At 37.1% G+C, this 15,497-nt stretch overlaps 1 protein-coding gene across 1 annotated transcript; it reads right to left on the bottom strand.

Moving 5' to 3' along the window:
* Nucleotides 1–9,835: 9,835 nt before the first annotated feature.
* Nucleotides 9,836–10,349, bottom strand: LOC118009782 (glycine cleavage system H protein, mitochondrial-like; the record flags this gene model as incomplete). Its single annotated transcript, XM_035003821.1, has 1 exon — nt 9,836–10,349. A coding segment is annotated over one exon (468 nt), but the record flags the coding sequence as incomplete, so codon positions are not given.
* Between the last annotated feature and the right edge of the window lie 5,148 nt (nt 10,350–15,497).

The following is a 15,497-nucleotide window of genomic DNA, read 5'->3' as shown; positions in this document are numbered from 1 at the left end:
AGATTTCCTGTTTTGTAAGCTATTTCCTGTAATGACCAGAAAGTTATGGAATAAAAGCTAGCTGACAATACAGTTGTTCTGAGCTTTGTGAATCACGTCAGGAAACCTGTACTTTTGTTTGAAAACCCAGTCGAGAGCTCAGGTTCCCCTCAACACGGACCCATCTCAATGAACTGGTAAATCAGAGTGAGCTTCTAAGTCATTGGAATTGCTGTAACATAAGGAGGCCTGAGGTCAGAGGATAAGCATGTGCTGATGACAATTGGTATTTATATGCTGCCCTCTCCTCTCGTAGCCTCACTACCAGTATAACCACACGTACAGACACTCTGAGTCATCAAAGGAACACGAACAGAGCTGAAACAGAGGGCTTTACAAGAGACTCTCACCTCTTCTACGGTTCCCCAGCAAGGCTCTGCCCTCCCATGTCACCTCCTCTGTTGATTTTCCCCTTCAAGGCTATTCTTGGTATTTATCTTAATAAGACACCACAAAGATGTCCATGAGAGAAGGGAAGGGCCCCAACGTATAATCTATCTCAGGCAATGCAACAGACAATTGCGTGAAACTTCCAAATGTTAAAAGACAGCTTTGAAACCTGTGTCATCATCAATTGCATTTTTAGATTTAAGTTACTTTGTAAAAACTGACAGAAGCACCAGCCTTATCAGTCCCAGATGCCTGGGTGAGGCTGCTCTGGGACTACATGAATGATAAGCTGATGACTGTTTAAAAAATAATAATAAAGAAGGAAAGAAAAAAAAGAAAAAGGGACGCCTGGGTGGCTCAGTCAGTTAAGCGTCCGCCTTTGGCTCAGGTCATGATCCCAGGGTCCTGGGATGAGCCCCAGCTCAGTGGGGAGCCTGCTCCTCCCTCTCCCTCTGTCTGCCTCTTCCCCTGCTTGTGCTCTCTCTCTGTCAAAGAAATAAATAAATAAAATCTCTCTCTCTAAAAAAAAGAGTTATTCTGTTCTCTTTCTGTCTTTTGGACCTTTTTTTTTTTATTAGAAAGAGAGAGAAAAAGTGCAAGCAATGGGGGGTGGGCAGAGGGAGAGAGAAAATCTCAAGCAGGCCCCTCACTCAGCAGGGAGCATGGCTCGATCTCACAACCTGTGAGATCATGACCTGAGCTGAAATCAAGAGTCTGGTGCTTAACCAACTGAGCCACCTACGTCCCTTCTGTCTTTTGGACTTTAAGGGAAAATTGAGAATACATAAATCTCTTCACCTGGCCCATGATCCTGTCTATAAACTTGTGAACTGACTAGAACCCCCAAATGTGTAGTTGAAATCCAGATCACTTAAAACACATACACACACATCACAATAAAAAAAAAAAAAAAAAAAAGCAAATTCTGGATTGAAAAGAGGGGAGATGCTTTTATTCTCCATTAAGTATGCCAACCAAGACCTCACACTTGGTATCCATGATGAGATGTAGTGAAATGAACACTACACTAGGAATCTGAAATTAAATTACCTCTGGTTCTACTATTTGCTGTGTAACCAGCATGAGTTCCTTAGTACCCCTACCCCCTGCTTTATAGCATGAGATAATACTTAATTTACTTTCCTCAGAAGGTTGTTGTCAAAACTCAAATCAAGCAATGGATTAAAAAGTGCAATATATTGAACACATAGAATGCTACTATTAGTTTTCTTAAATTATTCTGCTTCGAATAGTTTTACTTTCTTTATCCACGATATTTTATTTGTTTCTCCTAGCCCCAAGAGATGGAATAGGGAATATATTTATTAGTATCCCTTAGCCCTGAAGTTTAGAAAACTAGGTTGATAACCATACTTAATTAAATCAAGTTTAAGGGGAAAAAAGAAAAAATTAGCCTCTAGTTGTTACACTTTGACTGTTCCTTTTTCCCTCCTGCCAAAAAAAAAAAAAAAAAAAAAAAAACTCTTTATGTATATTCATTTGTTATTCATTTAATTAGTCCAAAAAATTTCAAACCAGGCCTGTAGTTGAATTTAGAAAATTGGGTATGACTTGGTCTAGAGTAGATGACGGGCATGCAAATAAGTATAGTTATATAACAAAAGAATGCCAAAATATCACAGAAGTGGTGGGGGAGAACCCCAACTTCCTCTGACAGTAGAGAGTGCATCTTTAAGGGAAGATAAGTAACAGACATTTAGCTAAATCTTGAAACATAGGTAGGCTTTTCCCATGTGGGCAACAGTATTACATTTATATTCATCACTATTGAAACTATAAAATCTTCCCTTTCAGTAGTAAACTAAAGGGTGAAATTATATGAATAAATATGGTGATTATCATTCACAGTAGGCCAGGTTCTTTCGAAAGCAAATTAAGCACTGTCCCCACTCAAACAACTGAACACTGTAGGCAAGTCTTGCTAAACAGTCTGTTTGGATAGAAATGATCCCACTGGTATTAAGTACCAACATAGTCCAGTGAAAAAAGTGGCTAGGATACAGATGTTCTGAAAGAGCCTAGAGGAAGAGGGAAAGGGGAGGGAAGATAACCAGCAGGGAGCAAAGGGGAGTGGGGAGTGGTGGGCAATGAGAGAGTGTAAAGCTGAATTCTGACCTTCTGACCCCATTCTTCTCAATTCTTTTAGCCACTACACCACCTTGCTCTGTACCATCACCTCTTTCTAAGAGGGGTCTACAAAATAAGGTTAATTAATCAGGTTCAAGAATGAAATGTTCTCCTATCATGAGTGATTAATATTCAAAATGAAAGCACATGGTAAGTTGAAATCATATAGCCTTGTGAGCTCTGGGGAGAGACATGGATAAACCTTCTATTCCCCTGACGCCATTACCTGTTTATCAGGTGACACTGACAAGTTCTGAAAGATGGGAAGAACTCTTTCCTGTACTACCTTCTGAAAGAGCTCAAAGAGATGCATTAGAAAGGGTTTTTGTTCTTTATTGCACCTTGCCAATTTTCTGTAGCACTGAACTCAGCAATAAGGTGTCAGATCTGCTCCAAGTTAGTAAATCTTCCCTAGGAAGCTTTGGGATTTTCTTCAGGGAAACAGTTTCATGCTCCCTGAAACAGTCCAACATGTAAAAAGGATTCTCAGGAAAAGACATTTTCCAAACCTGATTCAAAACAGACACTTGGGAAATTGGAGGGGGAGATGAACCATGAGAGACGATGGACTCTGAAAAACTGAGTGTTCTAGAGGGGAGGGAGGTGGGAGGATGGGTTAGCCTGGTGATGGGTATTAAAGGGGGCATGTGCTGCATGGAGCACTGGGTGTTATACGCAAACAATGAATCATGGAACACTACATCAAAAACTAATGATGTAATGTATGGTGATTAATATAACAATAAAAAACCCCAGACACTTAGAGCCAAGGGGAAGGGTACCATGTGCTGACATGAGTGGGGAGGGGCCTCCAACAGAGACTAAACCTGCCTGTGACAGATGTTCTCTGCCCCATTTTCCCTCTCTCCAACCCTCACTTCTAATGGTCTGTGTCCAATTCTCTTCAAGTCTTTGAAGACACTTAGAACATCTCAGACTTGGGAAAAAGTAATCCTTTACTCTTTCCTATTCCTGAGGTCATAATAATAGCAATTCTCAACCAGGCTTATAAATTTCTAAGAAATGCAGGCCTTGGGGCCTCCAGAGAACTTTTGAACCAGTATATCTGTGTATAGAACCAAGTGTATATGTTTTTAATATTCCCTAGATGACTCTGATGTGTTCTGCTTGATAATTTTTAAAATTTATTATTATTAACGATAATAATAATAATAACCGATCTAACCACTATACTCCTACTACTCCTACATCTAAAATCTCTTTGAAAGAAAAGGGACATAGAGATAATTTAAAAGATCATTAAGATGACCCCAAACCTTAGCAACTTTATAGGGTTGGGGCTATTCAAGGTACAGCCACACTTTGCTTAACCAAGCAAAGGTTAAATATTTTAAATTTCCCAAGAAAGAACATTTTATGGTAGCTAATGTGCCTAGAATGTTGTGAATTTAACTCAAGCTATTTGTTGGAGGCTGTTGACAATCATAATTAGAAAAAAAAAGTAATTGGCCACAGAGGGCATCTCTTGGTCCACAGCTTAATTATTTTTTGCTTTAAAATTTGTAGAGCATCACATTTTCAGTGTGTTTGTATTGCTCTTCTAAACTTGCAATCTTTTTATTTTAAAGGTCTGTGTTTTTTTTTTTAAGATTTTATTTATTTATTTGAGAGAGAGAATGAGAGAGAGAGAGAGAGAGCACATGAGAGGGGGGAGGGTCAGAGGGAGAAGCAGACTCCCCGCTGAGCAGGGAGCCCGATGCGGGACTCGATCCCGGGACTCCAGGATCATGACCTGAGCCGAAGGCAGTCGCTTAACCAACTGAGCCACCCAGGCGCCCAAAGGTCTGTGTTTTTATGCAAAGTGAGTGCATTGGAGATTGCCTTGTACCAAAGAGACTTCCTTTCAAAGACTTAAATCAAATGAATTTAAATATAATATTTTATTTTATAGATGAGAAATATGGCAATTAGTGCACTTTCTGAATTTTCTGTCTCAGAGATAGCTGGTTGCCACTAAAATCTGGTCTCCTATTTTTCTTGGACATTATGGTTGACAAGCTAGACTAAATTTTCCAGACTCCCTTGCTTTTGGGCCTGGTTATATGACTATGATCTTGCCATTGGAATAGCAGTGGTGTCTCCATCCTTGGTCGCTGACCATCTCTGGTCATTGGCCATTGACCACTGTCTTCCTGTAACAGTGACCAGCTTCTGCTGAGTAGACAGCAACAATGACAGAGGGACATGGTGACTTGAAACGTGTCCCTGATAGACTGTAAGGAACCCAGGTCCCCATTGACCTAGACAGGTCTCATTAAGACTTGTGCAGGAGAGAGAAATAAACTGGTATGATTTTTCCTTTAAGCTATTCAATTTTTGTATCTCTCTTTTTAATGTGTTAGTACCATTATAGCAACTTTGAAAAACCCCTCAAACCTTTCAGCTCCTATAACCAGGTGTTGAATGTCTTAAGAAATTCTCTGTAACCACGATTTGGAAAAAGGCCTGGCACACAAGACAAAAATAAAATTATTGAAAGAATATGTGTAAAAAATGATTGAAATTAACTTGCTTAAGGTCACATAGTCAATTGCTATGGAACTAAGCAGAAGCCTTATGTTTTCAATTGTTTTTAAGACATTCTCAAGTCAAATCTCACTTTCTTATCAAGAGAAATAAAAACATTGATTTTAGCCTTGTTCATACAGTTTTGTCCCCCTATATGCTACTAAGAAATTTTGCTTGCAATATTCTTCCTATTGTCATTAATTAGTATCAACTAGCTAGTACTATCAGAGAATTGCTCTAGTGATGTTTTCATAGCAGACACAACATCTTGGTTTGCCAAACATATTACAATTTCAAGGAAAAGCAAACAAGCTACCCCAATTATGCTTTGCCATTTGTCTGACACTTTCATTATTCTTGATGCAATTCCAATTGCATGTTGTCTTGTTGTAAAAGCCATTTGTCAAATTAACTTAGGAGGACTGGTGGAAAACGGGAAAAAAAAATCTCTTCATCTACTTCTAACACCTAGAGAATCAGCAGAGGGATATAATTTTGTCATCTTTCAAAGTAAATCAGATTCTGGGCTTGTTGTTTCTGAAGTAATCCAATATAAAATGGAAGAGTTGCATCCATCCATGACCATTTAGAAACATGCTCAATTCATGGAAAATCAATTCCAACTTATAGTCATGTGGCTTTTTATGATGCCCCATTAGGATTTCTTTAATTTTTGTAAATCTAGTGACTTATTCATTTTGATGCTATCAAAAGGAAAACACCTTCAGTTTAATAAAGTTCTTATCCAGGCGAGTGATTTGGGCTCTGGTCATAGTTCCTATAGATATTAGGAAATCCATACTTCCTGCTTACACATAGCAAAAAGAAGAGGATGGGGCAAAAAGCTTCAAGATCTTTTAAAAATGTACCTTTTCCATATTCTGAAACACCTCTATCACCATTTATTGTAATTTTGATTCCCGTCATTCATATATCAATGAAACTATAGAAATGGGTCTATGAAATAATAACTGCCAGGGGGGAATTAAAAAAAAAAACTCTGTTAGAACAGATTATCAAATCAAGGATTAAAACTTGAAGGGTTTAAGGTTTTTTAACTAGTTTAGTTTGCCACTGCTGAAAGGATCCTACTGAAGCTAACAGGTCTGAGAAGAAGATAGTGGGAACTGGACAATTTGTTTGTTTGTTTGTTTATTTTTCTATATTTAAAAAAATTAACATATAATGTATTATTGGTTTCAGAGGTAGAGGTCAGTGATTCATCAGTCTTATGTAACACCCAGTGCTCATTACATCATGTGCCCTCCTTAATGTCCATCACCCCAGTTACCCCATTTAAAAGGAAGCTGAAAGCTTGAGTAAAACCAGGAGCAATTAATGTTGAAGAGAAAAATTGCAAACATAGAGGGGAAGAAATATGCTCAGTACACAAGCCAAAGTGGAAAGAAATTATTACTTTTGGGGAAAAAAAATTAAGGGCATTTTTTTGGTGCCAATTTCAGTTGCAGGAAAAATATGACAATCTTGATAAGCAATTGGATATACAATTGGATGTTTACATATTGCCATGGACATACGTGAGTTTTTCAAGAAAATACCAGTTATAGTTTACTAATCAGTTCAAGAATTCTAGTAACATTACTCAGAGGTTTAGTTAATCTTTTTCATACAGTTATTTTTTTAGAGCCCTATTGAAAATTATTTCACATATAGTGAAATTCACCTATTGAAAATGTAGTCCGTGCATTTAATATATTCACAGGGTTGTGCAACCATCGCCACAAGCTATGTTTAGGACATTTTCAACAAGCTGAAAAGAAGCCCCATATACATAGCAATCATTCCCTGATTCCCACTCCCACTTCCCCCCAGCCCTAAGCACCCACTAACCTACTTTCTGTCACTATGGATTTCGTTATTCTGGACATTTCACACATAAATAAAATCATACATGTGGCCTTTGTGGCTGGCTCTTATCACTCAGCATGATGTTTTCAAGGTTCACCCACGTCATTGCATGCATTAGTGGTTCATCATTTTTTTTATTTCTGAATAATATTCCATTGTTTGGGCATACCATAATTTGTTTATCCATTCATCAGTTAATGAACAATTATTTGGGTTGTTTCCACCTTTGGGCCATTGTAAATAATTCTGGTAGGAACATTTGTGTACAAGTTTTGCACAGGCATATGTTTTGACTTTTCTTGAGTATGCAAATAGGAGTAGAATTTCTGGGTCACAGGGTAATTCCATGTTTGACATTTTGAGAAACTACCAACTATTTTCTCAAGTAGCTGCATCATTTCACATTCCCACCAGCAATGCTTTCTCTTCATCTTCACCAGCACTTGATATTACTTTTAAATTGTATCCATGTTAGTGGGTATGAAGTGGTAACTGTGTTTTTTTTGATTTGCATTTCCCTGAAGGTTAATGATGAACATTTTGTCATGTGTTCATTAGACACATAAATATTCTTTGGGAGAGTATCTTTTCAAATCCTTTGTCCATTTTAAAATCGGTTTGTCTTTTTATTGTTGAATTGTAAGACTTCTTTATATATTGTGGATACAAAGACTTTATCAGGTATATGATTTGCAAATATTTTTTTCCCATTCCATGGATTCCTTTCCTTTTCTTTTTTTTCCCAAAGATTTTATTTATTTATTTGAGAGAGAGAATGAGATAGAGAGAGCATGAGAGTGGGGAGGGTCAGGGGGAGAAGCAGACTCCCCGCTGAGCAGGGAGCCCGAAGTGGGACTCGATCCCAGGACTCCAGGATCATGACCTGAGCTGAAGGCAGTTGCTTAACCAACTGAGCCACCCAGGCGCCCTCCTTTCCTTTTCTTGATGGTATCCTTTGACACACAAAGGTTTTAAGTAAAAGTATGAAGTAAAAGTTTTGTCATTTGTGCTTTTGGTTTTATATCTAATAAACCATTTCCTAATCTAGAGCCACAAAATTTACTCCTATATTATCTACTAGGAGTCTTATCGTTTTAGCTCTTACATTTAGGTATATGATCTTTTTTTTTTTTTAATTTAAATCTATTTTTTTTTTTTTTTTTGAGAGGGAGGTGGGGGAGTTGATGAGGGAGAAGAAGAGAGACTCTTAAGCAGGCTCCACACCCAGCATGGAGCCGGATGCGGAACTTGATCTCACAACTCTGAGATCATGACCTGAGCCAAAATCAAGAGTTGGACCCTTAACCAACTGAGCCACCCAGGCACTGCAGTCTATGATCCATTTTGAGTTAATTTTTGTGTATGGTGTGAGATAGAAATACAGCTTCATTTTTTTGCATGTGGATATACAGTTTTCCCAGTACATTTGTTGAAAATAATATTTTCTCCAATGAATTGTCTTGAAACCCTTGTTAAAATCAATCAACCATAAATAAAAGGGTTTATTTGTAAACTCTCAATTCTATTCCATCAACCTATTTTCGAGTCTGTACCATACTCTCTTGACAACTGTAGCTTTGTAGTGAGATAAAAACTGAATCCTCCCACTTTGATCTTCTTCAAGATTTTTTCCTTTGAAACAAATAGCAAATTGAAATAGTTTATTTCTTCCAATGTGGATGCCCATTATTTTTTCTTCTTGCCTAATTTTTATGACTACAACCACTTGTACAATATTGGAAAGAAGTAGCAATAGCAGGTATTCTCATCTTATCACTGATCATATGAGGAAAGCATTCAGCCTTTCTCTAGTATGTATTATGCTAGCTGTGGGTTTTTCATAGTGTGTATCAGGTTGAAGGAGTTCTTTCTATTCCTAGTTTGTTGAGTGTTTTTATCACCAAAGGCCACTGAATTACCTCAAATGACTTTTTTCCCCCATCTATTGAGGTGATTATGTGTTTTAATTCTTTATTCTATTAATATGGTGTATTAAATTTATTGTTTTGGGATGTTTAACCAACCTTGCATTACTGGGATAAATCTTAATTGGTCATAGTGTATAATCCTTTTTGTATGTTGATGTGTTTGGTTTGCTATTCTTTTCTTTCCTTTTTTTTTTTTTTTTGTGCTTTCTTTTTGATTATATTAAAGATGACCAAAAATGGTACTTAATGCTACCAGGCAATTAGGACTTTAAGAAAAACCAGATTTGTGACTAAAAGGAAACATTTTCTTGGAAACTTTCATTGTTACGGCTTAAATTTCCTTTTAAAAAAATAACTTTCCGTAAGTTAAAATTAGCATTTTCACAAATACTAGCAGAGTCACTACATGAAATATTAAGAGTAAAACAAAAAACATGAATAACGAAGAAGTTCAATGTTTTATTATTAAACTATCTTCCTGCAAGGCTGTTGCTTCATTGTATAAAAATAGCACCAACAAGTGCAGTATATTGCAAAATTAAGGTAGTGTTGTTCTTTATCTGACACATTACAACTAACAAACCTTTCTCTACTGCCAGTTATTTCCAATGGAAAGATTATTTAAGCATTTTGACCCCCATCCAGGGATAGATGTAAGCTTCAGGCTTAAGGTAACAATGTCATCCTTGAATTACATAACTTTTATAGCTAGTTTTTAACCAAAGATAATTTCAGGATTCTGAATATTATAACTGGAGCATAAAAATCAGAGGGTGTTGCAAAACAGATGCATGTTGTGTTTTTCTGCAATCATTATTAAGTTAAGGGGTATTTTCTTCCATTAGCATTGTTACAAGTAGTTTCTTTCTCCACTGGTATTGCTAGTAGTTGCTATTTTAAATCCTCTGTGTACCACTAATCTGAAACAACTATGCTAGATTAAGTTGTTTCATACTGGTTTATTTAGGGGTTCCATTTTCACTCAACAGATTTTATGTATTTCTCATATGCTTCTTCACTCATTAATTCATCCAGTTCTGAAGGATTACTGAGTGCTATCTTGATCAGCCAACCATCTTCATAACAAGATTTGTTGACAAGTCCTGGATTTTCTGCAAGAGCTTCATTAATTTCAGTTACTTCTGATAGAGAATAGAGTTCACCAGCAGCTTTCACACTTTCCAAAGCACCAAACTCATCTTGTTTGTTCAGTTTTGTCCCAACTTCAGGCTGACTACAGTAAACAACATCTCCCAAAGCTTCCTGTCCAAAATTGCTGATTCCCACTGTTCCAATACCATTTTCTGTTATTATCCACTCATGTTTGTCTGTGAATTTCGGCACGGATTGCAGAGCGGAGCCCGAGCGCAGTGTCCGGACCGCGCCCGCCCTCAGCCCCCGGGGCCGCTGCAAGCAGGGCGCAGCGGGCGCGGAGGCGACGCGCAGACTTCAGGGCGCACGCTCCGCCCCGCACCGCCCCGCCCCGCCCCGCCCCGCCCCGCCCCGCCCCGCCCCGCACCGCACCCTACCGCACCGCTTAGCACCGCTCGGCTCCGCCCCGCCCCGCCCCGCCCCGCCCCGCCCCGCCCCGCACTTCACCGCACCGCACCCTACCGCACCGCTTAGCACCGCTCGGCTCCGCCCCGCCCCGCTGCGCAGCGCCCAGTTGCATCTGTATTCAAAAAGGATGTTTGTCTGTGATTTTCTTTTTGTTGTGTTGTTACCTTTGTCTGGTTTCGGTACTGGGAAAATACTGGCCTCAACATGGATTAGGTAGTGTTACTTCCTTTTCTACTTTTTTTGGAAACATTTGTAAAAGACTGGTCATCATTTGTCTTTAAATGTTTGATACAATTTACCAGTGAAGCCATCTAGGCCTGCCTTTTCTTTGTTGGAAGTTTTAAAATTACTATTTCAATTTTGTTGCCTGTTGTAGGTCTTCTTAGATGATCTTTTCTTCTTGAGTAAATTCTGTTAGTTTCTGTCTTTCTAGAAATTTGTCCATTTCATTGAAGTTATCTAATACAATGGCATATGACTATTCATAGTATTCTCCTATTACAACTTTTATTACTGTACAATCAGTAGTGGTGTCTCTTTTTCATCCCTGATTGCAATAATTTGAGTTTTCTTTCTCCCTCCTTCCCTCCCTGTCTCTCTCTCTCTCGGTGACTCTAGCTAAAGGTGTATCAATTTTGTTTGATCCTTTCAAAAAAACAACTTTTGATCTCATTGCTTTTTCTCTATCTTTTATTTTATTTCTTTCTACTGTAATCTTATTATTCCTTTCTTTCTGCTTGCTTCGAGTCAGTTTGCTCTTTTTTCTGTACTTCATAACCTGGGAAATGAGGTTATTAATTTGAGATTTCTTTTTTTTTTTACATATGAGTTTATAGCTATAAATTTCCCTCGAAGCACTGTGTTATCTGCTTCCTGTAAATTTTGGTATGTTGTGTTTTCATTTTCATTCCTCAAATTATTTTGTAACTTCCCTATGTTTTTTTCATTAACCCATTGGGTTATTTAAAAGAGCGTTATTTAATTTCCACATAGTTGTGAATTTCCAAAATTTTCTTCTGTTGTTGATGTCTAATTTAATTCCACTGTGGTTGGAGAACACATTTTGTATAATTTCAGTCCTTTTAAATTTACTCAGGTTGGTCTTATGACCTAGCATATGGTCTTGCCTTGAAAAGAATATATGTTCTGCTACTGTTGTGTAGTCTTCCAGAGAGGTCTTTTAGTTCCCATTGATTTACAGTGTTATTGCAGTTGTTATTCAAAGAGGATCTTTTCTCCTGGTTGTTCTTTCCATTATTGCATGTAGGTGTTGAAGTCTCTGATATCGTATTTTAATGTCTATTTCTTTCTTCAATTCTATTAGATTTTTCTTCATGTATTTTGGAGCTCTGTGCTGAAATACATTTCTGCTTAGTATCATCTCCTTCATATATTGACCTGGACAATATCAAATATTCTTCTTTGCCTATAGTAAAATTTTTATCTTAGAGTCTATTTTCTTATATTAGTATCTCACTCCAGTTCTTTTTTGGCTACCTTTTGCATAAATTATATTTTTCTAACTTGTTTCTTTTAACTTGTGTCTTTTAATATAAAGCATGTTTTTTTAGATTGCCTATATTTGGATCTTATTTTTTCCCATTCTGCCAATTTCAGACATTTGATTGGTGAACATGTTTTCATTTAATGTAATTACTGATAAGGGAGGATTTATGTCTGTCATTTGCTATATGTTTTCTATATGTTTTATGTCTTCTTTATTCCTTAATCCCTGGTTTCTTTTTTGTTAAGTTGATATTTTCTAGTGTACCTTTTTTCATTCCTTTGTTTTACTTTTATTGTATTTTTAGGTATTTTCTTAGTGAGTGATCGCCCTGGGGATTACACTAAGCACTCTAACTTAAAACAATCCAGTTAGTATTAATATTAATTTAATTTTAGTAGTATATAATACTTTGCTCCAATGTTTCAGTCCCTCCCCACTCCTTTGTACAATTATTGTCATCCAAATTACGTTTTTACGTTATAAGCCTATAAACAATTTTAAAATTATTGCTTTATGCAGTTGCCTTTTAAAATAGATTGGATAGGGGCGCCTGGGTGGCTCAGTCGTTAAGTGTCTGCCTTCAGCTCAGGTCATGGTCCCAGGGTTCTGGGATCGAGCCCCACATCGGGCTCTCTGCTCAGTGGGAAGCCTGCTTCTCCCTCTCCCACTCCCCCTGCTTGTGTTCCCTCTCTCGCTGTGTCTCTCTCTGTCAAATAAATAAATTCTTAAAAAAAAAATAGATTGGACAAGTAAAGTGTTACAAGTAAAATATGTTTATATTGTTGCTCATAATCCCTATATATTACTTCCCTTGGTGCTCTTTATATTTTTGTGTGGATTTGAGTTACCATTCAGTGTGTTTTCATTTCACTCTGAAGGACTTCCTTTACTATTTTTTTTCTTTTTGTGGGATAGGCCTGGAAGTTATAAATTCTCTGTTTTTATTTTTCTGAAAATGTCGTAATTTTTCACTCAATTTTGAAGAATTTAGCTACCTATAGAAATCTTGATTGATGGTGGTTTTCTTTCAATACTTTGACGATGTCATCCCACTGTCTTCTGGTCACCATGGTTTCTTTTTTTTTTTTTTTTAAGATTTTATTTATTTATTTGAAAGAGAGAGAGAGTATGAGCAGGGAGAGGGGCAGAGGGAGAGAGAGAAACAGACTCCCTGCTGAGTGGAGAGCCTGATGTAGGGCTTAATCCCAGGACCCTGATCTCATGACCTGAGCTGAAGTCAGATGCTTAACTGACTGAGCCACCCAGGCGCCCCTCACCATGGTTTCTAAAAAAAAAAAAAAAAAAAAAAAAAAATCATTCTAGTCCTTGTAAAGATCCCTTGTCTGTGGTGTCATTTTTTTTTCTTGCTCTTTTCAACATTTTCTCTTTGTCTTTGATTTCATGATATGTCTATGATATGTTTAGGTATGGATCTCTCTGATTTACTTTACTTGGAGTTTGCTGAGCTTCTTGAATGTGTTGATTATTTTTTTTATCAATCTGAGAAGTTTTTGGTCATTATTTATTCAAATATCTTTCTGCCTCTTTCTCTATCCCTTTTTTGGGGCTCCAATTACACATATATTGATACACTTAATAGTTTCCAACAAGTCTCTGACACTGTTTATTTTTATTTATTCTTTTTTCTTCCAGCTCCTCTGTCTAGATAATATCTATTGGCTTCTTTAAGCTCACTAATCCTTCTGCAAGCTCAAATCTGTTCTTAAGCTCCTCCAGTGATTATTTATTTCAGTTATTGTACTTTTTAATTCCAGAGTTTTTATTTTTAAAAAAAATAATTTGTCCCTATACCGATGTTCTTTATTTGGTCAGACATCATTGTCATACTTTTTTTTTGTTTTCTTTTAACTCTTTAGACATAATTTCCTTCAGTTATTTGAGCACATTGTATTTATAATTGCTGATTTAAAGACTTTGTTTACTAAGTCCACAATCTGGGTACTTTCAAGGACATTCTCTTTTTTGTTTGTTTGGTTGGTTTGGTTTGATTCTTTTCCTGTGTATGTGATATATTTTCTTGTTTCCTTGCATTCCTCATGATTTTTGTTGAAAACTAGACATTTAGATAATATGTTATTTCAATTCTAGTATCGGATTCCTCTGTCCCCAAGGTTTGCTGTTGCTGGTGTGGTGTTGTTGCTGTTGTTTTCTTATTGGTGCTTATTTGTTTAGTAACTTTCCTGGACTAATTATAGATTCTGTGTTCTCTGCAACGTGTGGCCCCTGAGTTGAGTCTTCTGCTAGCTTTTTTTTTTTCCTTAAGTTCTTGTTTTTATTTTTAAATCTGGCTTCTTAGGGATCATGCTTGGGATCAATATAATTTAAAGGTCAGGCAATAACTGGTCAGAGTTTCTTAAATGCCTTTCTTTTATATTTATACCCTTTGCCAAATGGATCTATATGAGAATGCAAACCTTCAAACTACAGTTTACAAGGCAGATTTAGCTTTCACTTCCTGTTTATTCAAATCCTCCAAGTCAGTCAGAGGGAGTGCCCAGTGACTTCTTTCCTAGATTTTTCCTGGGCTTTCTCACAGCTGTTTAGTCTCCAAGAAATATGTGGAAACTTTTCAAAATTCCTTATGATTTTCTAGTTCTGTTGGATTTTCTTTTTAAATTTCCAGCCAGCCTCTTGTTGGCCTCAACTGAAATCACAGCTTCAGGCAGCTGAGATGTTGCTGGGACTTGCCTTTGTTTTGGTAAGAACCTGGGGGTAGACTTCCTCTTTCCCACTTTCACTGAGCTGAGCTCTGGATCAAATCACATAGCCACCATGCTCTGAGAATAGAGATTTCCCAGGGAGCTGCAAGTTTGGATAAAATATTGGCAATATTGTGGGGATGGTGTTTTTAAAGAAGCTCTAAGTAGGTCATATCTCTCCATTGTCTGCTTTTGGCTATCACACCACTAATAACAATAGCCCCAAGTTAAACCTTCACAGACTTGCCTGCCCTAACATAACTGAAATTTAGTAGTTTCTCTTTGATAAATGATTTTCAGGTTGTTCTGTGGTGTTAGTGAATTGACAAGTGTATTGTTAAATGATTAGTTTTAGTTGTTTTGCCTGTATTTTTGTTGTTTTAGAGGGAGAGTAAGGTCACCAAGGTTTTCACTCTGTTATTCCAGAAATTGATGTCCTCATATAACTTATAAATATGATTTGGCATGTTATTTAATTAACCTATCATATGTCTTAAATTTACAGCAGATATATGTAGTCTACCACACACACTCACAGCTAGATGCAGGGCCGGTATCTCAGGTCATGGCAACCACATTCTATGCCAGAAAACTGACACTTCCAGTGACGAGTGTCTAAAACCTGTAACTTCAAAATCTGATACATTCACCCTTTATAAGAAATAAGAAGAAGAAGAAATCTCTCAGTGATAAGACAGAGGCAGAGGGAAAGTAAAAGGTGAGTTTCATGAATACTTGGTAATTGGATCACCTATCCTCACCTTTCCTCCTAGAAAGTCCCATTTAACTATTGCTGTGTAACAAACT

This window comes from Mirounga leonina, unplaced genomic scaffold (genome assembly GCF_011800145.1).
Source record: "Mirounga leonina isolate KUSES-001 unplaced genomic scaffold, KU_Mleo_1.0 Mir_128, whole genome shotgun sequence".
Lineage (NCBI taxonomy): Eukaryota > Metazoa > Chordata > Mammalia > Carnivora > Phocidae > Mirounga > Mirounga leonina.
This window is presented reverse-complemented; position numbering and strand designations above follow the sequence as displayed.